General features: G+C 45.2%; 1 protein-coding gene across 2 annotated transcripts; it reads right to left on the bottom strand.

Annotated features, from left to right (window-relative positions):
- Window positions 1–525: 525 nt before the first annotated feature.
- On the bottom strand, window positions 526–4328 carry LOC127333214 (cysteine-rich receptor-like protein kinase 6). 2 transcript variants are annotated; one of them, XM_051359556.2, is made up of 7 exons: window positions 3363–4325; window positions 2514–2648; window positions 2220–2344; window positions 1899–2109; window positions 1571–1808; window positions 1345–1495; window positions 526–1246 (listed from the first exon to the last, which is right to left on the bottom strand). In XM_051359556.2, the coding sequence occupies exons 1-7, from the start codon at window positions 4198–4200 to the stop codon at window positions 914–916; spliced, it is 2031 nt and encodes a 676-aa protein (XP_051215516.1). In that variant the 5' UTR covers window positions 4201–4325; the 3' UTR covers window positions 526–913. The 2 variants fall into 2 exon arrangements, with proteins under 2 accessions (XP_051215516.1, XP_051215517.1); XM_051359557.2 differs by having other exon boundaries at window positions 1141–1246; window positions 1322–1495; window positions 3363–4328.
- Between the last annotated feature and the right edge of the window lie 18368 nt (window positions 4329–22696).

Consider the following 22696-nt stretch of genomic DNA (forward strand, 5'->3'; position numbering starts at 1 on the left):
CGCGGGCAGAGCCGCGTGAAGAGGCCGCAAACGGCGACGAAAAATGGCTAGCCGTCATACACGGAGACAGCGGACAAATACCAAGTACCGAAGGGAGGCCCAAAAATAAGGCGGGATCAGCGGAAGACATCGGATAACAACAGCCGACGATAGTAAATTTTTTCTTTTGTTTTTTTTTTGGATTTACAGGAAACGGGATGAGAAACCAGCAGATCGGGAGAAACGGGCGGGCCTGGCAGACGCGCGCCACGCGCGAATCGGGAGGAAGCAGCCACGCGCGGATCGGCAGCGCGCGCAGATCGCGCCACGCGTGGATCAGGATCGGAGCTAGAGAGGATCGGCGTGGCGCGAAGAGCGGATCGGCGCTTGGGAGCAGGCGAATCGGGCGGGCCGGGGACGGAGAAGCGGCCGAGAACGCCGGCGAACATCGGCCGGGAGCTGAGGGCGGGCGCCGGCCGGGGACGGAGAAGCGGCCGGAGGAACACGTACTAGACTAGAGAATCAATTTTTGGCTCTGATACCATGTTAGGAAATATGCGTGTAATATTACCAGGGGGCCAAAGGCCACAATATGTAGTACAAGTACAGGTGCACATATGCAGAAAGCCCCCTAACATATGGGGAAACTACGATATACAGACATATACATCTACATCTAACGGGAGCCTCGTCCTTGTGACAATCTATCATCCTGTACACCAGCATCACTCTGACTTCTATGATGCAGTGAAGTCCACGAGTTTCAGTCCCTAAGCATTGCAGCTTCGCAGTTCTACTTACATAGAATGCAAGATTCAGCACTAATATCCATACCGGCGGGCGGGCTCTTCCATCGGGATCATTTCCAGAAATTGAAGTAAGTGCTATACACATATTGTTCAGCAACCCGCTCCCAAAGCTGGAGCTGGAAGACTCATCTGGGTGAAAGCTCCGTGATCGACACTTCGTTCGAAGACATCACAGTTGATTTTTCTGTGAGTGGGTAGGTTTCCGAATAGGCGGTCGAGCTTTCATTCACGCTGACCTCCTGGATGCAGAACGCTGGCCTGGACAGAGAAGGGAGACGGACGGTGTGGCTGCTGAACATGATATTCACCGACGACATCGCCGGCCTGCTCGCCGGTTTTCTCTGCACGCACAGGAGCCCGACGTGGATGCACTTCAGAATCTGGTCGACGGGAGGATGACTGCTCAGGGACGGATCGATCAGCTCGATAACATTTCCCCGGGTCCAGTGCTCCCATACCTGCAGTAAATTTGGTAAAGGGTACTCACTAGTCAGACATTGTTTCCAGAATCTGGCTGCGTGCAGAGTTCATACATGGACATGCTTCAGGTGCTCACAAGATTCAAGAGATCGACGTCTTGCTCGGTGTTATAGGGGCCGCTGTTTCTCCTCCCGGTGACGATCTCTAAGACCAAGACGCCGAAGCTGAACACGTCCGACTTGATGGAGTAGTGACCGCGCATGGCGTATTCAGGCGCCATGTATCCGCTGTGATAGAAACAGAACTTCAAAACCTGATTTAGCTCTGGTGTTTTCTGAGAGAAATATACCTCACATGCTTACTATGTGCCGGCGATACGACGAGTCACATCCTGTGATTGATCCCCTCCGAATATCTTTGCTAGGCCGAAATCAGAAATTTTGGGATTGTAATCCAAATCTAGTAGTACGTTGCTCGCTTTGAGGTCACGGTGAACTATCTTCAGTTGAGAATCTTCATGGAGGTATTGTAAGCCTCGAGCGACCCCGTTGATGATCTTGAACCTCTTTCCCCAATCCAGCTCTTTCTTTCTCTCAAAATCTGTGGCCCAAACAAGATTACCATTGTACTGTAAATTTGGTGGCAGATGTGTTACTACTCATGTGAATAAAAAAAGTACTAAAAACTTACCGAAAATAATGGTATCGAGGCTTCTATTGGGCATATATTCGTACACAAGTATTTTCTCATCTTCTTCCAAGCAAACACCAACAAGTCTCACGAGATTCCTGTGGTGAAGCTTGGCAACTAGAACCAGTTCACTCTTCAGTTCTCCTATTCCTTGTCTGGAAGTCTGACCAAGCCTTTTGACGGCTATTTCTTGACTGTCAGGTAGGACTCCCTGTCCAAGTAACAAGATACTTACTACTCGGCCAAAGAACACATGACTGGCCAAGCTTTTTGACAGCTATTTGTTTCGAAACATAAGCTACATACGGCATGATTATGTACCTTATAAACCATACCGAACCCTCCTTTACCAAGCATCTTCCTTTCGTCAAAGTCATCGGTGGCAACTCTTAGTGTTGCTAGATCAAGAAGAAGCGAATCGATGTGTTGAATATCCTCCGAGGTAGCTAATTATGTTGGAGGATAAAAAAAATTCAAAAAAAATGTTGGAGGATAAATACACAATGATGAAAAGCATGGATCTTTGGTACTGAATTTAGCAACCGCTGGGTAATCGATTGATTCAGTACTCCACTGCCCATTATTCGATAGTTTAAAATGGTTAAGAGGCCTTACAAGGTAGAAACGCATCTGCTTCTGGTCTTCTCCTCTTCCTCCAACAGAAAAAATATACCACCGGGATCGCCAATATCACAGCAATTGTAGGCATCACAATAGCTAGAACTTTAACTGTACGATTTCTCATTTTCTCTGCAAGTAAGTAATACACTATCAAATTCAGAAGGTATAGTTCTAAGGTATGACTGAATCAGAATCTTGTAGCACATGTAGTATTTTGCTACAAAAATTTCCAGGATTTTTCATAAAGAAACCTTGCGAGTTTCAGAGCATACAAAACCATTTTCAAGATTGTCTTTAGTCAAGGCGCATGTTCTTTCTATACCGCGATACTAATATATTTCCTTTATAGAAAAAATATGTGCATTACAGTGAAAAATACTTGGCGATTTTGCACAAGACATACATATTAATAGAGTTCTTTCGGGTCAAGCAACTCTACTAATTAGCAGGAAAGTAAACAATGAGGTGTTGTCAACTGATTCAGAAGCTTTACCTGTACGATTACTAGTTTCCTCTGCAAGTGAAGTAATAACTAACAAATTCAGAAGGTATAGTTCTTAGTTATAACTGAATCAGAATTTTGTAGCACATGTAATATTTTGCTAGAGAACTTTCCATGATTGTGCTGATAATTTCTTTTGTTGGTTAATCCTGTTTTAGGAGAAAAAAAATTGAAACGGTATTTTACTTCCTAGACACAGAATCGTTAGTTCAGCATTCCAGAAATTAGTTGCATTTTCTTACATATGGACGTTATTGCACATCTAATCACTACCAAACAGGCCATCAGATTGCATAACTGCAGAACAAACTAAATGATTTCGCTTCGTACGGCCAACTCACCTCCTCCTCCGGTCACCGGTGGCCTCTCCACGAACTGCGGCAGCTGCAGCAGCGGCTGGCCGGAGAAGAAAGGGTACACCTCGTACCGGAAGTTACACCACACCCCGAAAATACCTCCACCTGTCCTCCCGCTGAAGGAGTTCCGCAGCTGCCCAATTATGCGGCGAAGGCAGGTCCGGCAGACGTCCACCGTCGTTTCCGGCGCGCACTGCGACAGCGCGTAAATCTTGGGGTTCCCCTTGTCGTCGAAGCCCTCCTCCCCCGTGCCGAACCGCCTGGACGAGTCCCCCACCGCGTGGTCGGCGGTGGCGTTGACGAGCAGCCCGACGGCGGCGTCGAACGCCGGCGCGCCCACGAGCCGGGAGCGCTGGAGCGTGTACGTGGTGACGATGTAGTCGTCGTCGAGGAGGAAGTTCCGGTTGGAGAAGCGGAGCTGGCAGAGGTCGTAGAAGATCATCACGTCCTTGTAGAGCGGGCACGCCTGCTGCGCGCCGCGGAAGGCGGTCGCGATGCAGCTCTCGCAGGCGGAGGCGTTGGCGACGTCGCCGCGGCAGAGCGCCTGGCCGTAGACGATGTCCGGCACGTCGCCGACGCTCCCTGTGGCGTAGAGCGACGGGGACGAGGAGGCGTTCCCGGGGAGGGACGCGGCGAGGAGATCGATGTTGGCGTGGTAGGTGCTGTTCTGTGTGTAGTTGCCGGTGGGGGGATAGGGCCCGCAGGTTGGCCACGGAGGCGGTTCGTCTTCCGCGGCGGTGAGCGGGGCATGAAGGACGGCGAGGAGGAATGTTGCGCTGATGCCGGCGAGGTACCGGGATAAGCGGCGGTGGGGCTTGTCCATGGCACTCTGGCGTCAGCGGTGGCTCACTGGCTTGCCAAGAGAAGGGGTTGTTCGGTGTCCGTGTATCATTAGCGGGAGGGGTTGACTGGAGGTGTGGAGCAAAGCATTCATTGACTTTTTAGTGTGGCGAAACATCTGAACTCTGGAGGAGAGAGCCCGTTGTTTCGAGCTTCGTGTGGAATGTGGGTAGAAAATGAGCCAAACCCAAAAATGGCTCGTTTGTTAGAAAAGAAAGAGCTAATTGCACAACCTTGTCCACTGAGTGCAAAATAAGTTCTAAATATAAGCTATATAGCATTTGGCACGAAAATTAAGAAAACACACATTGAGGAAAAATTACTCTTATGTTTAAACAGGATTAACCCTAAAAATTTATCGTGAACTAATAGAGGACTATGCATAAGATAAGAAGACGTAATTAAATCCCTAAAAATTGATGAAGCAGCGACTGGAGGAAGGCATCGTTCGAAGGAGGGCACCTCCAAGCGAGATGATCATCCAATCCTTACTAGCGTCGGCATGCAAAAATCGTGAACCAGGCGGCGCAGGAGGAGGCGTTCAAATTCAAGAAGGTGTGGCGTCGTTGTGTGATCGATGAGTGCACCATAGTGGGTACCTCACAGCTAGAGAGAGAGAGAGAGAGAGAGAGAGAGAGAGAGAGAGAAGCGGGCTAAAGCTTCACAGGTTTAGATCTTGCAACGGTGGCGAGCCCCTGCGTGCCTCTATTATTTACTATAAGGGAAACAAGTACACAATTACAATAAGAGAATTGGTTCTACCTCAATGCCTCCCCAGATATAGCTTAGAAAAGCATCATAATCTTGGGTTTACATGGAGGAATCCTACCCAAAGACTACAGTCTCCACTAATGGATCACATTGGTGGTCGATCGTACAAGTGAAAACCGACAGGAACAAGTTGAATTCCACGACTTGGAAGTAGAAAATGGATACAAGTGCGTGCGCCAGGAAGAAAGCTGTGTTTTTTCGGGTAGATCCAAATTATAAAAACATCATGATCGGTTTATATGGAGGAGTCTTGCCTCCTAAGGTGGACTATTTTTTACCATACATGTCACGAATTCGGCTAACCTACTTTGTAAAATAGGGCATTCAAAATGGTGGTGGTGGTGGGTTGAGGCGGGGAAATGAGGATTGGCGTGATACAGTCTCGACTAATGGTTCACGTCTCAAGGAAGTAGAAAATGGATAAAAGTGTGTGCGCCACAAAGAAAGCGCGCTGTGTTTTTTTTTTCTTCCAAAGACCGATAGCTAATGGTGAGCCAACATATCCTATCCTTTATCCTTTGACTGAACTTAGTCTCGTGGAAATCATCCTAGTATAGTTTATTCCCCCGTGCCACCAAGTTTTCTTTGCTGATCTTGACACCTCCTATTTCCTGTGCCTATTCATCGCCATTCGGTACAGAATACCTGATGCCGAAGAAACACGAGGAAATAAATGCAGAAGCGGCGGCTTGACCCGATTCCATGTGCCACGCAACCTAACCGCATCCCCTTATTTCCTCCCTGATCGCGACCTCACTGACTCGCTCGTCGTACTCCTTTCGCCATCAGCGCCTACCAGGGAACTACACAGAGGGCATCGCCTAGCAGGCCAACATACGCGTCCTCGCCAGTTTACCGTTGAGAAGTCATGCACGCCCGCACGCCGCACTATCGCCGACCTCCCATTGTTCAGCAGCTCCCTTGCTGTCGCGCAGTCTCCTAGGACAAGCCACCAGCGCCTTCGCTGTCGGATGGCCGTTGCAGAAGTGCCAAGTTCGGTGCTTGGTCAGCCGCCGACCTCACCATAGTCTCATGGCAAGTCGCTCGTGTTCGTTCGGACGCGCGCGGTTCGAGTCGCGAGCTGCACCCAGTTATCTCAGCGAGTTGGCCCAGGCCCACGAAGCCGAGAGCACACGGTCCAACAACCGCTCTTTCTCAGAATTGTTTTTTCTCATACTACTTTGTTCGTAAAAGGATATTTTACATTCATGTAAGTTAAATGTATATACAAACTATTTAATATATAGATATATCTAGCTTTATATAAATATAAGATTTTTTTTATGGATGAAGGGGGTACTTTTTTTTTCTCCCCAACGATTTGAAACGAACGAATCGAATCATCCATATATATTTTTTCCCTAAAACCGAGGTAGGGCGGCCCGCCAGACCTCACTGTACCAAGAGCTTTGTCACTATAACTAAGACTGACATAATTTTATATTCCCCCCGTCTATGAAAAGAATTCTAGACCTAAACTCGTTAGATGAATGGAGGAATGAAACTTATGAACATGCTAGGTTATTAATGGGAAAAAGTGAAGATTTGGTATGATAAAAAATAAAGAGAAATGAATTTAAAGTAAGATATCAAGTATTATTGTTCAACTTTCGTTTCAAGTTCTCCGTAGGGAAGTTAACATCGAAGTGATAAGGTGCATTAGTTTTGCAGGAGGTGAATCGCTCTGGAGTCATCTATCTTCATGGAAACTACAAAGGTAAACCTCATGTTGTTAATGGACACCATCTTGAACATTATATTGCATGTACAAAATTCGATGGAACGGTGGAAGAGTTAAATCTCCAGAGTCCCGAGGTCGTAATTGAAAAGAAATATCCCCTGCCTGATATTAGAAATTAATAAAAGCTAATTTTCACGTGCGTAATGATCTTGAAATATCTTAATCTTTTAGGAATGTAATTTTTGGAAAATAAAAGCGGGTAGCAAAAGATTTGGACGAAACGGAGTCCCAAAGGGGAAAGAGCCCAGGTGGCGCGCCCCCCTCAACAGGATGTGCCACCATAGCTCTTTTGCCCCTCTGAAGTCCGTTTTGCCTCCGTTTGGACTACAGCGTTGAAGTCTTACCCTAAAAACCGTCAATATATACGCCTCTTTGCCGATCTAATCTCGCATCAAGTCTTTTCGAGCGAACCTTGTTTTCCTGCACAGTCCTTTCATATTTTTAGCAATGGCAAGTTTCGGATCCAATCTAGCAGGAGAAGACTCCGAGAACAGGGGTGTGGTGAACCGCTACCTTAACTCTATGGTGGCTACAGAAGTCGTGGCGGGACGACGCGTGTTCTTGCCAATTTGAAAGGACGAGATGTCGCCTAGAGGGGGGTGAATAGGCGTTTAAAAAACTCTTACGGATTTGGCTTGTAAGAATGCGGAATTAAACAATGTTTATTCTACAAGCACAAACCCTAAATATACTAGGCTCAACTAAGTGCAACAACAACTAGAGCTAAGCAAGATAGGCACAATATATATGAACAAGTGATAGCAAGATATAATAGATACTTCAACCTCGATGGCTATCACAAGGAAAGTAAGCTCGGGTATAGAAATAACCGAGGCACACGGAGATGAAGATGTATTCCCGTGTTCTCTTCCTTTGCAAGAAGGTACGTCACGTTTGGAGAGGTGGTGGTCCCACGAAGGATTTCTCAATGCCACGAAGGCTCACCTTCTTCTCCGAGCCAAACTCACGAAGGATAATGGCCCTTTCCTTATGGTTAGCTTTTCCTCCACTCCGGAGATGGCAAGCTCCACAACCACTTCACAAGCTCCACGAAGGAGAAGCCCGAACCCCTTCACAATCTTCCACGAAGAGGTCATCGGGACACCAACCAAGCCAACTAGGAGGTCTCCCTCCAAGAGTAACAAGCTCACGGTCTCTCACTCAAACTAATCGTGGTGGAGAGCTCAAAACTATGAAATGATGCAAAGCAAGAACACTAGAGGTGTTCAAATCCTTCACACCCAAATCCCACCTAAGCAACAAATGCTAGGATGAGATTAGAGAGGAAGAACAAAGAGGAAATCAACAAATGACTTCAAGATCTAGATCCAAAGGGTTCCCCTCACTTAGAGGAGAGATGGATTGGTGGGGATTGTAGATCTAGATCTCCTCTCTTAGATCCCTCAAGAATGAGCAAGAATCATGGGGGGGATCAAGAGAGAGGGCAAGTTCTTTAAAGTCAACAATGGAGGAGAGAGACTGTAAGAACTTATCCAGCCCAAGGTGGAAGAAGGCATATTTATAGTCTAGGGAGAAATATAACCGTTGGGTGAGATTCAGCTCAGCACAGTCGAGGAGACTGGTCAACAAGGCCTGGGGCCGGGCTGTCCGTTCCAGGTGCCGGTCAGACCGGGCCACAGGCCGGACCCGGCCGGTCCAAACCGGGCCTGTGACTGGGCCATGACCGGGATACTTCCGTGTCTTGCAGTACATGGCCCCGGTTGGAACCAGTTCAGGGGCCGGTTTGAACCGGGTCATCCGGTGGGACGGTCGGTCACGCCGGGCGAGAAACCGGGCCAGCAGGAAAACATGTTATACAAAAAATGTGATAACTTTTGTGTCCGGACCCTGATTGACATGAAACCAATTTTGTTGGAAATATGGAGACTCCTCACGGGATATTTTTATATGTTTTTAGAGAGGGAATCCCCCACCGTCAAGAAACGGTGAAGACGTCCAAATTTGAAAACGCAATAGAAGATGCATGTGGATTCCGTTTTCGATGAGCTTGGGCTTGTTGTAAAGCTAGCAACAAGCTCAAGAACCTCTCACGGAGAAACACCAAGAAGCAATAGGGATATGCAAAGTATGCAAAGGATTGAGATCCCTAAGACGATGTGATCAAGTTACCCAACTGAAAGCCCCTCTTGATAGTGCGGCTATCTATCCTATAATCCGGTCTCCCATCAACCACCTTGAGACTGGTAAAAGGAAAAATCTATCAAGGCCATACCTTTTCCTTGCGCATCCCTCTTGATCTTTATGATAACTCTTCAAGCTCCACTCAAGCCGGAATGCCTCACTTGATCATTGTTGCTTCGTGAAGACTCACAAATGCTCTCCCATACATACCATGATGGGAAAGCTACATTGATGCACATCTTCACATGTCCGTTATCACCAAATGGACGACAAGCTTCAAGCATATGATCCTCTTGAGATGATCAACTTGAACTTGCCCAACTCAACCTTGATGACGATCACCACTTGACATCATCCTATCATGGGCTATATGAGATCACACTGTTGATGCATGCCCATGGAAAGATATCTAACCCACATAGACAACACAAGGGAACATATATGATGGGTTAGTTCATAAAGCATGATTGACACGGCTTACCATACCACATGACTTCTCGTGGCACATTCTTCATGCTTCATGTGTTGACAAATCTTGAATCTATTCTTCACTCTTTGTATTGGTCAACCTTGTATCTTCTCATGCTCTATCATACTATCTTGAGGTGTATAAAGGATTCTTCATTGGTTTGCATGCTCTAAATCTTAGTCAACCATAGCTCAACTTATGAGACTATCATGACACCGACTTAGAGCCATAACTTGAATTCTTCACTTGGAATCAAGCACTCAAGATCTTGATCATTCGTTGCTTATAACATAAGCTAAAGCATGGCTAATATTGAGTTCCACATAAGAACTCTATCTTCATTTCTTCTTCTTGATCATATCACATATATATCTTCAAATCGATGATCTTGATGCCAATACACAAGGTATATCTTTATCTTCATGGTATCCATACTTGAATCCAACACATGGAATACAAGTAGTACCCATTGAATATTCCTTCATATAAACTCAATGAAAACATTAGTCCATAGGGGTTGTCATTAATTACCAAAACCACACATAGGGGCAATATACCCTTACACTATTTGACGGTACCTCAAAGGAGGGATCCTCACGAGGGAGAGAAGAAGTAGGGGCCATCGGGTGGAGAGTCCTCGGGACGGTGGTACGCGATTTACCCAGCTTCGAAACACCTGCACGATGACAGGGCCTACTGCTGCTTGTCTGGAATTATCTGGGCGCTTTCGCGTTGTTACAATGAGTTGGGGTTTTGCCTCTAGGGCTCCCGGGATCCGGCTTATAAAGGCGCTCGGATCTAGGGTTTACACGGAGAGTTCTAGCCGGAATACAAGATGCCTAACTACGGAATATTACATTGCCGTGCACGTCAAGGATCCACCTTTCCTTATACGCCGTATTGGATCCGGATACTTCATGGGCCTTCACGGATCCGACTGCCTGCATAGGTCGGTTGAGATCCGGCTCCTGTTCCTGGGATTGACTTCGTCCATCATCTATCAACAGCAACTAGGCTGCCCGATGGGCCACATGCCACCATCACCATCTGTGGGCCACCCGGGCTTGTCGGATCTAGACCACGTCGTTAATATACCCATAAAGTATATCCACAATAGTAGCCCCCGAAGTTCTTCAAGATTCATCATTCCTCCGCCTATCTTTGCCCGGATCCGAAGAGAATCTCGAAGAGCTTCCAAAACTTCATCATATCCGACTTCATTCAACCGGAAAATCATTCGTTCTTTTGTAACGGTAACTTAGCACATTTCTCGCCCACGTCGCGCTTGACCAGGATTTCGTCTCCGCCGCCGATTCGTGGTCACGTCGGTGGCCTACGCATCAAGTCCGAGAACTTCTTCCTCGCCGGTGTCACGGGGAACCGCCACGCCTTTGCCGGTAAGTCCACCGGACTTGTAGAAGATAGACTTAGCTACATCCGGCTTCTTAAGCGTTTTACCAGATGCATGCAGCCGGAAAACATGTCCACTAGCTCACCTAAATTCACTGGTAGCTCTCCGAATAGCCCACAGCCAAACTCAACGGAACCAACATTCGTTGAGCCTTTAGCATTCCTTCCGCCCAATGTTTCCGATATTAGGTTAGCTCAACCTTACTCCGCCTCTTCCAGCAATATCCTTGGCCGGATCCCAACACGCGAAGAGATCCTGGAGGAATTAGAAGGGCAAGATAGGATGGCAGCCAAAGTACAAGAAGTTGAGCAGAAGAAGGGTTTGAAGACCCGGAACCGTGAAGGCGAGAAGGGTCAATGGTGGCCCAGCAAAGTCACGGATTCGAAACTCAGAGCCTTCGCAAAGGAGGGTCTCATTGCTCCGGATACCTGGAGTTTCCACAAAGACTCCAGCACTCCGACCCCTAAACCTGACGAACGTGTTTTCACGAAAGCTTGGGTGGAGCGCGGTCTCTCTCTTCCTCCCTTCGAATTCTTTCTATCGGTGCTTAGCACTTATGGCCTCCAACCACACAACATATGTCCAAATTCTTTCTCCTTCTCTCCAACTTCGCAACTCTTTGCGAGGGTTATCTCGGAGTCCGACCGAACGTCCGCCTCTGGCAATTTTTCTATTGAGTCAAGTGATGACGCATGAAGCACACGTCCGTTGGGAACCCCAAGAGGAAGGTGTGATGCGCACAGCAGCAAGTTTTCCCTCAGTAACAAACCAAGGTTATCGAACCAGTAGGAGATGAAGGCCACGTGAAGGTTGTTGGTGAAGGAGTGTAGTGTGGCGCAACACCAGGGATTCCGGCGCCAGCGTGGAACCTGCACAACACAATCAAAATACTTTGCCCCAACTTAACAGTGAGGTTGTCAATCTCACCGGCTTGCTGTAAACAAAGGATTAAACGTATGGTGTGGAGAATGATGTTTGTTTGCAAAGAACAACAGAGAACAATGATTGCAGTAGATTGTATTTCAGATGTAAACACGGTTCACTAGTGGTGTCTCTCCAATAAGATAAATAGCATGTTGGGTGAACAAATTACAGTTGGGCAATTGAAAAATAGAGAGGGCATAACAATGCACATACATATCATGATGACTACTATGAGATTTACTTAGGGCATTACGAGAAAGAACATAGACAACTATCCAGCATGCATCTATGCCTAAAAAGTCCACCTTCGGGTTAGCATCCGCACCCCTTCCAGTATTAAGTTGCAAACAACAGACAATTGCATTAAGTACTGTGTGTAATGTAAACAATACAAATATCCTTAGACAAAGCATTGATGTTTTATCCCTAGTGGCAACAGCACATCCACAATCTTAGAACTTTTTGTCACTGTCCCAGATTCAATGGAGGCATGAACCCACTATCGAGCATAAATACTCCCTCTTGGAGTCACAAGTATCAACTTGGCCAGAGCCTCTACTAAAACGGAGAGCATGCAAGATCATAAACAACACATATATGATAGATCGATAATCAACTTGACATAGTATTCCATATTCATCGGATCCCAACAAACACAACATGTAGCATTACAAATAGATGATCTTGATCATGATAGGCAGCTCACAAGATCTAAACATGATAGCACAAGAGGAGAAGACAACCATCTAGCTACTGCTATGGACCCATAGTCCAAGGATGAACTACTCACGCATCAGTCCGGAGGCGGGCATGGTGATGTAGAGCCCTCCGGTGATGATTCCCCTCTCTGGCAGGGTGCCGGAGGCGATCTTCAGAACCCCCCGAGATGGGGTTGACAGCGGCGGCGTCTCAGTAACTTTTCTCGTATCGTGGCTCTCGGTACTATGGTTTTCGCGACGGAAGGAATAAATAGGCGAAGGGGCAGAGTCGGGGGGCGCCCGAAGGGCCCACCCCATATGGCGGCGCGGCCAGGGGTGGGGCCGCGCCCCCCTATGGTGTGGTCGCCTCGTGGCCCCTCTTCGTCTCCTCTTCGGTGTTCTGGAAGGCTCCGTGGAAAATAAGATCGTGGGCTTTTGTTTCGTCCAATTCCGAGAATAGTTCCTGTGTAGGATTTCTGAAACCAAAAACAGCAGAAAACAAGAACTGGCGCTTCGGCATCTTGTTAATAGGTTAGTACCGGAAAATGCATCAAAATGATGTAAAGTGTATATAAAACATGTGAGTATTGTCATAAAACTAGCATGGAACGTAAGAAATTATTGATACGTTTGAGAAGTATCAAGCATCCCCAAGCTTAGTTCCTACTCGCCCTCGAGTAGGTAAACGATAACAAGGATAATTTCTGAAGTGACATGCTACTATCATAATCTTGATCAATACTATTGTAAAGTATATGAGATGAATGAAATGATTCGAAGCAATGGTCTATAATTTGTTAACAAATAGATAACGACTAAACAACCGAATCATATAGCAAAGACTTTTCATGAATAGTACTTTCAAGACAAGCATCAACAAGTCTTGCATAAGAGTTAACTCATAAAGCAATAGATTCTTAATAGAAGGTTTTGAAGCAACACAAAGGATGATTAAGTTTCAGCAATTGCTTTCAACTTGTAACATGTATATCTCATGGATAGTTGTCAACACAAAGTAATATAACAAGTGTAATAAGTAAACATGTAAGAATCAATGCACACAGTTGACACAAGTGTTTGCTTCTAAGATAGAAAGAAGTAGGTAAACTGACTCAACATAAAGTAAAAGAAAGGCCCTTCACAGAGGGAAGCAGGGATTACTCATGTGCTAGAGCTTTTTATTATGAAAACATGGAAACAATTTTGTCAACGGTAGTAATAATTCATATGTGTTATGCATAAAACCTCTTATAAGTTGCAAGCCTCATGCATCGAATACCAATAGTGCCCGCACCTTGTCCTAATTAGCTCGGACTTCCATGGATTATCATTGCATTACATATGTTTCAACCAAGTGTGACAAAGGGGTACCTCTATGCCACCTGTACAAAGGTCCAAGGAGATAGATCGCACTTGATTTCTCAATTTTGATAGATCTCAACTTGAGGACATCCATACCGGGACAACATAGAAAATAGATAATGGACTCCTCTTTTATGCTTTAAGCATTCAACAACAGATAATATTCTCATAAGAGATGTGAGGATTAATGTCCAAGCTGAAACTTCCACCATGATACATGGCTTTGGTTGGCGGCCCAATGTTCTTCTCTAACAATATGCATACTCAAACCATTTAATCATGAGAAATCTCCCTTACTTTAGACAAGATGAACATGCAAGCAACTCACATGAAATTCAACAAAGGTGTAACAGGTTGATAGCGTCCCCAGAAACATGGTTACCGCTCAACAAGCAACTTATAAGAACTAAGATACATAAGCGACATATTCATTACCACAATAGTTTTTAGGCTACTTTCCCATGAGCTATGTATTGCAAAGACAAGGAATGAAATTTTTAAAGGTAGCACGCAAGCAATTTACTTTGGAATGGCAGAAAAATACCACATAGTAGGTAGTTATGGTGGACACAAATGGCATAAGTTTTGGCTCAAGGTTTTGGATGCACGAGAAGCATTCCCTCTCAGTACAAGGCTTTGGCTAGCAAGGTTTTTTTGAAGCAAACACAAGTATGAACCGGTACAGCAAAACTTACATAAGAATAAATAGGAGAAGGGGCAGAGTCGGGAGGCGCCCGAGGGGCCCACCCCATATGGCGGCGCAGCCAGGGGTGGGGCCGCGCCCCCCTATGGTGTGGCCGCCTCGTGGCCCCTCTTCGTCTCCTCTTCGGTGTTCTGGAAGGCTCCGTGGAAAATAAGACCGTGGGCTTTTGTTTCGTCCAATTCCGAGAATATTTCCTGTGTAGGATTTCTGAAACCAAAAACAGCAGAAAACAGGACCTGGCGCTTCGGCATCTTGTTAATAGGTTAGTACCGGAAAATGCATCAAAATGATGTAAAGTGTATATAAAACATGTGAGTATTGTCATAAAACTAGCATGGAACATAAGAAATTATAGATACGTTTGAGACGTATCATCAAGAAGGAGACCAAGGACAAGGGCATGGTGAACTGTGGTAGCATGACGTTCGTGCTCCGCACCAAGAGGATTTTTCCGACTCTTGCTTCCCACGAGTCCGTCTGGTACTGGAATGCTGGATGGTTCTTGATGTAGCCCTACCCAAGGTCGATACTACATCAAGACCGACAAGCCCTCCTCGTGGTCCAATGACACGAGCTCGAGCCCAAGCCCTACACCAAGAGGTGAATTCGCTCCTCTCCACGTATGCTTTTGACACCCCTTTGGATGGATTGCTACTTCATGCCAATACCCTATGTTCAATCTGGTACATCGACCAAGAAGCGAGCCATGGAGACCAAGCCAATGAAGAGAGAGCTGGAAATGATGAAGATGGAGCTACAGCGCCCAGGCCGGAACTTCCGCCCCCCAAGACCGGAACTTCCGGCCAGATGCCCTCAAGATGCCTTCCAGCACCCAGGAGAAAGGACCCAGCCGGAACTTCCGCCCCAGAGGACCGGAACTTCCGCCCAAGTTCCGAAAGTCCGCGAAAACCATACTGGATGTTACTGCGGGACAATGGCGGAATTCCGGAACAAGGCTGGAACTTGCCCGGAACTTCCGCCCCGACCGGAACTTCCGCCCCACCAGACCGGAACTTCCGCCCCTGACCGGAACTTCCGCCCAAGATGATCGGAACTTCCGCCCCATTGAACTTCAGCAAGACAGCACTTTTCAGCGTGTAACTTACCCCTTCGCCCCCACCTATAAATAGCCTTGTTGGCTCAGATCTGAGATTAGACTTGATGTGAAATTAAACCTGAGCTTAGCTCACCCTTGTGGGAACCCTACCTAGATCTTTGATCTTGTACCCACCCGGGCTCCTTATCGACTCGTGAAGATCTCTTTGGTGACTTCTACCGTTTGTTTGATCTTTTGCTTGCACTTCTACCTATTTGGTCTTTTGCTTGCACTTCTATCAACCTTCCGGTCTTTTCACCCTTCTAGATCTTGCGAGTTTCGATTTGTCGATCTCTTTGCGGGACTTCTACCGGAAGGTCTTTTCTCGCAACCTCTATCGAGTTGGTGGTTCGGGCCAACGAGGGAAAACCGATTTGTGTGTGTGTGTGTGTTGTATCCCCACGATTCCCCTCGCGTTCTTCGTGTTCATCGCGTTCATCCACCTCCCCCACGAATTCCACCCAAATCCGTGAAGATCGGGCACATCCTTGGGCTTAGCCCTTATCATATGGTATCAACAGGTCTTTGGTTGCCACGGATTTGACCCCCACATCCCCCAATTCCACCAATTTCGCCCAAAAAAATTTCCAAATTTTTTTCCCAAGAAATAGCCCCAAATTGGCCTTGGATCGATCTCTCGATTTGTTGAGTTTTTGGTGGTTTTGCTCCAATAGAAACTTGTCTTTGGTGTTGATCTGCAATTCCCCCACCTTCCTACAGCTTTTAGTGCCAAAATTTCCTCGAATTCGAAGGATTTCGGCCCGGATTTGCCGCCCAAATCGACAGCCCGCAGATCTGATTGCGACTGGAAGTTCCGCCCCTCAGGACCGGAAGTTCCGCCCCTCAGGACTGGAAGTTCCGCCTGGCCGAAATTTTGACAGCAACCTTCGTTTTTCGTTTTGGTACTAACCCCCTTGTGTTTGGATTTTGGTTTGAGTGCCATTTCAGCTACCACAAAGCTTCCGCAACATCGACAACGACGACGGCACCCCGGGGATCCAAGCGGTTCATTTGACACCCCCACCACCATAGCAAGTTCAAGATCGTCGGCCACCGTCATCAAGTGGTATAACTTGCTCCTAACTTGTAACCCTAGCCTCTTTTGCGTACCTTTCCTATCGAGAGTGGCTTTCTAGTGTTCCGAAGCATTGCGCAAGCATCCCGACCGTGAGGGTGTGCGTGTGTTGAGCAAAGCTACGAAGCAAGCTCGTGCGAAAAGATAAGCAAAAGAAGTGTGACATACTTACATAGATAGTAGTATACTTACATAGTGAGAAAAAGAAAGAAAAATACAAAAAGAAAAAAGTGTGTGAGTGACACCTATACACAAAAGAGTCCAAAGCTTTTAAGCAAAAGAGAGAAAAGAGAAGAGAGGCGTCTTGCGCAAATCTTGTTGCTTCTCGATTTTGCAACCAAGCCACGGTCTCTCTTGCGTTAGCGTGACACCGAGCTAGTAGTATTCGTTAGGACCATTTTGTTCTTGCTCATTTTCCAAGTCGCGCTAACCCCATTTTGTCCCACGCGTGTGTTCCTCCTTGTGTATGCCTTTTGTGATCACCGCCTTTGACTTGTGACTTTTGGATCTTACCCACTTTTGACAATAGACTTTTCGTTTGGTTCTTCCATTTGGATTTCCACATCCATACCTAACACCATATAGAGTTTTTGTTTTTTGTGTGTGTGCATACATATCGGTTTCCCTCCGACTTGAAACAACTTTTCGATTTTGGTTTGCAAGTTTTGACATTCTTGGTAGTCTTTCCTAACCACCCACCACATAGTTCTTGTTTTTAGTTGTAACCATGTCTAGTGGAGAAGGGAACCAACTACCGATGATGTGGCACCAACATTGGATAGCTACTCAAGCCGTCCACGCCAAGCTCAATCAATTTGAAGCCATGCTCAAGGATACCAATGCCCGCTATGAAGAAAGAGCTCAAGTGCAAAGGAATGATCTCAACAATCAAGTTCAAGACCTCAATGAGAAGATTGAAACTCAAGGCAATGAGTTGAAGGCAACACTTGCCATACAAGGTCAAGAGACAAGGTAAATGAAGACGGCGTTGGACAATATCCTCCTGATGGCGTGTATTTCACACGTTCGTTGGGCAACCCCAAGAGGAAGGTATGATGCGCACAGCAGCAAGTTTTCCCTCAGAAAGAAACCAAGGTTTATCGAACCAGGAGGAGCCAAGAAGCACGTTGAAGGTTGATGGCGGCGAGATGTAGTGCGGCGCAACACCAGGGATTCCGGCGCCAACGTGGAACCTGCACAACACAACCAAAGTACTTTGCCCCAACGAAACAGTGAGGTTGTCAATCTCACCGGCTTGCTGTAACAAAGGATTAACCGTATTGTGTGGAAGATGATTGTTTGCAGAAAACAGTAGAACAAGTATTGCGATGATTGTATTTCAGTAAAGAGAATTGGACCGGGGTCCACAGTTCACTAGAGGTGTCTCTCCCATAAGACGAACAGCATGTTGGGTGAACAAATTACAGTTGGGCAATTGACAAATAAAGAGAGCATGACCATGCACATACATATCATGATGAGTATAGTGAGATTTAATTGGGCATTACGACAAAGTACATAGACCGCCATCCAACTGCATCTATGCCTAAAAAGTCCACCTTCAGGTTATCATCCGAACCCCCTCCAGTATTAAGTTGCAAAGCAACAGACAATTGCATTAAGTATGGTGCGTAATGTAATCAACAACTACATCCTTAGACATAGCATCAATGTTTTATCCCTAGTGGCAACAGCACAACACAACCTTAGAACTTTACATCCTTTGTCCCGGTGTCAATGCAGGCATGAACCCACTATCGAGCATAAGTACTCCCTCTTGGAGTTACAAGCATCTACTTGGCCAGAGCATCTACTAGTAACGGAAAGCATGCAAGATCATAAACAACACATAAGCATAACTTTGATAATCAACATAACAAGTATTCTCTATTCATCGGATCCCAACAAACGCAACATATAGAATTACAGATAGATGATCTTGATCATGTTAGGCAGCTCACAAGATCCGACAATGATAGCACAATGGGGAGAAGACAACCATCTAGCTACTGCTATGGACCCATAGTCCAGGGGTAGACTACTCACACATCACACCGGAGGCGACCATGGCGGCGTAGAGTCCCCGGGAGATGATTCCCCTCTCCGGCAGGGTGCCGGAGGCGATCTCTGGATCCCCGAGATGGGATCGGTGGCGGCGGCGTCTCCGGGAAGGTTTTCCGTATCGTGGTTCTCGATGCGGGGTTTTCGTCACGGAGACTTTTTATAGGCGAAAGGGCAGGTCAAGAGGCGGCACGGGGCCCCACACCACGGGGCCGCGCGGCCAAGGGGGGGGCCGCGCCGCCTAGGGTGTGGCCCCTCCGTGGCCCCTCTTCGTCTCTCCTTCGGACTTACGGAAGCTTCGTGAGAAAATAGGCCCATGGGCTTTGATTTCGTCCAATTCGAGAATATTTCCTTACTAGGATTTCTGAAACCAAAAACAGCAGAATTCAGCACGTGGCACGTCGGCATCTTGTTAATAGGTTAGTTCCAGAAAATGCACGAATATGACATAAAGTGTGCATAAAACATGTAGATAACATCAATAATGTGGCATGGAACATAAGAAATTATCGATACGTCGGAGACGAATCAGCATCCCCAAGCTTAGTTCTGCTCGTCCCGAGCAGGTAAAACGATAACACAGATAATTTCTGGAGTGACATGCCATCATAATCTTGATCATACTATTTGTAAAGCATATGTAGTGAATGCAGCGATCAAAACAATGTATATGACATGAGTAAACAAGTGAATCATATAGCAAAGACTTTTCATGAATAGCACTTCAAGACAAGCATCAATAAGTCTTGCATAAGAGTTAACTCATAAAGCAATAATTCAAAGTAGAGATATTGAAGCAACACAAAAGAAGATTAAGTTTCAGCGGTTGCTTTCAACTTGTAACATGTATATCTCATGGATATTGTCAACATAGAGTAATATAATGAGTGCAATAAGCAAGTATGTAGGAATCAATGCATAGTTCACACAAGTGTTTGCTTCTTGAGGTGGAGAGAAATAGGTGAACTGACTCAACATTGAAAGTAAAAGAATGGTCCTCATAGAGGAAAAGCATCGATTGCTATATTTGTGCTAGAGCTTTGATTTTGAAAACATGAAACAATTTTGTCAACGGTAGTAATAAAGCATATGCATCATGTAAATTATATCTTATAAGTTGCAAGCCTCATGCATAGTGTACCAATAGTGCCCGCACCTTGTCCTAATTAGCTTGGACTACCTGGATTATCACCGCAATACATGCTTTAACCAAGTATCACAAAGGGGTACCTCTATGCCGCCTGTACAAAGGTCTAAGGAGAAAGCTCGCATTTGGATTTCTCGCTTTTGATTATTCTCAACTTAGACATCCATACCGGGACAACATAGACAACAGATAATGGACTCCTCTTTTAATGCTTTAAGCATTCAACAGCAATTAATTCTTTTCTCATTAGAGATTTGAGGATTGTTGTCCAAAACTGAAACTTCCACCATGGAACATGGTTTCGGTTAGCGGCCCAATGTTCTTCTCTCACAATATGCATGCTCAAACCATTCAACTCAGTGTAGATCGCCCTTACTTCAGACAAGACGAACATGCATAGCAACTCACATGAAATTCAACAATGAACAGTTGATGGCGTCCCCAGTAAACATGGTTATCGCACAACAAGCAACTTAATAAGAGATAAAGTGCATAATGACATATTCAATACCACAATAGTTTTTAAGCTATTTGTCCCATGAGCTATATATTGCATAGGTGAATGATGGAATTTTAAAGGTAGCACTCAAGCAATTTACTTTGGAATGGCGGAAAATACCATGTAGTATAGGTAGGTATGGTGGACACAAATGGCATAGTGGTTGGCTCAAGTATTTTGGATGCATGAGAAGTATTCCCTCTCGATACAAGGTTTAGGCTAGCAAGGCTTATTTGAAACAAACACAAGGATGAACCGGTGCAGCAAAACTCACATAAAAGGCATATTGAAAACATTATAAGACTCTACACCGTCTTCCTTGTTGTTCAAACTCAATACTAGAAATTATCTAGACCTTAGAGAAACCAAATATGCAAACCAAATTTTAGCATGCTCTATGTATTTCTTCATTAATGGGTGCAAAGCATATGATGCAAGAGCTTAAACATGAGCACAACAATTGCCAAGTATCACATTATCCAAAACATTTATAGCAATTACTACATGTATCATTTTCCAATTCCAACCATATAACAATTTAACGAAGGAGAAATTTCGCCATGAATACTATGAGTAGAAACCAAGGACATACTTGTCCATATGCTACAGCGGAGCGTGTCTCTCTCCCATAAAGTGAATGCTAGGATCCATTTTATTCAAACAAAACAAAAACAAAAACAAACCGACGCTCCAAGAAAAAGCACATAAGATGTGATGGAATAAAAATATAGTTTCAGGGGAGGAACCTGATAATGTTGTCGATGAAGAAGGGGATGCCTTGGGCATCCCCAAGCTTAGACGCTTGAGTCTTCTTGATATATGCAGGGGTGAACCACCGGGGCATCCCCAAGCTTAGAGCTTTCACTCTCCTTGATCATGTTGCATCATACTCCTCTCTTGACCCTTGAAAACTTCCTCCACACCAAACTCGAAACAACTCATTAGAGGGTTAGTGCACAATATAAATTGACATATTCAGAGGTGACACAATCATTCTTAACACTTCTGGACATTGCATAATGCTACTGGACATTAGTGGATCAAAGAAATTCATCCAACATAGCGAAAGAGGCAATGCGAAATAAAAGGCAGAATCTGTCAAAACAGAACAGTTCGTATTGACGAATTTTAAAATGGCACCAGACTTGCTCAGATGAAAATGCTCAAATTGAATGAAAGTTGCATACATATCTGAGGATCATGCACGTAAATCGGCTTAATTTTCTGAGCTAGCTACAGGGAGGTGGACCCAGATTCGTGACAGCAAAGAAATCTGGAACTGTGCAGTAATCCAAATCTAGTACTTACTTTTCTATCAACGGCTTAACTTGGCACAACAAAACACAAAACTAAGATAAGGAGAGGTTGCTACAGTAGTAAACAACTTCCAAGACACAAAATAAAAACAAAGTACTGTAGGTAAAAACATGGGTTGTCTCCCATAAGCGCTTTTCTTTAACGCCTTTCAGCTAGGCGCAGAAAGTGTGTATCAAGTATTATCAAGAGACGAAGTGTTAACCTTACCTTGGGCTTTACCCTTACCTTTCTTATTGTTCTTCTTTCCCTTTGGTTTAGGAAATATATGATTTCCCCCCGGTATTGAGGTGAATTTCAGAGTGCCTTCTCCAACATCAATGACTGCTCCCAATAGTTTCAGCAGGGATCTTCCGAGTGTGAGTTTTCCTGTTTCAACAACAAGATAATCAATGGATATTGTTCTTCCAAGAATGGTTGTATGCACACCTGCGGCTATTCCTTTAGGAATTATAGTAGAGTTATCAATGAGAGTTATTTCTTCTCCTCCTTCCTCAACTCCCCAAAGTTTCAAAGATTTATAAATACTTTCAGGCATAAGGCAAAATTCATACATAATATCACAGTAGGCATGGAGAGTTCGATCACCGATAACAATTTTAATAGCGGGATCCCACAATGAGAGTTTAGAGTTCACTAAGACTTGTTCAAGACGATTACGAACGTGGCAATAGTTATCATCCAAGCGAGATGTACTTATCTCGAGATTGTTTAATCTACTATAAATGCTAGTGAGGGCTGAATCAAAGTTATTAGCTGAATCATGTGATGCAACCAACTTCTTTATGGCATTAAAAGCTTGATCCCCATTGCAATGAAGGAAATCTCCTCCCACTAAAGTGTCCAAAGCATATCTATAGCGAACCATAAGACCAAAATAAAAATTACTAAGGAGCAAACTTAGAGTCATTTGAGGTTCAGTTTTACGATAAGAAGTAAAAATTCTAGACCAAGCATCCTTAAAACTCTCCTCATCCCCTTGTTTAAAAGTGAAGACTAATTCTTCAGGCGAAGAAGTAACAGGTTCAGAGCTAGACATGGTAACAAAAGTAACTAATTTTTTTGT

Source organism: Lolium perenne, chromosome 2 (assembly GCF_019359855.2).
Source record: "Lolium perenne isolate Kyuss_39 chromosome 2, Kyuss_2.0, whole genome shotgun sequence".
NCBI classification, from domain to species: Eukaryota; Viridiplantae; Streptophyta; class Magnoliopsida; order Poales; family Poaceae; genus Lolium; species Lolium perenne.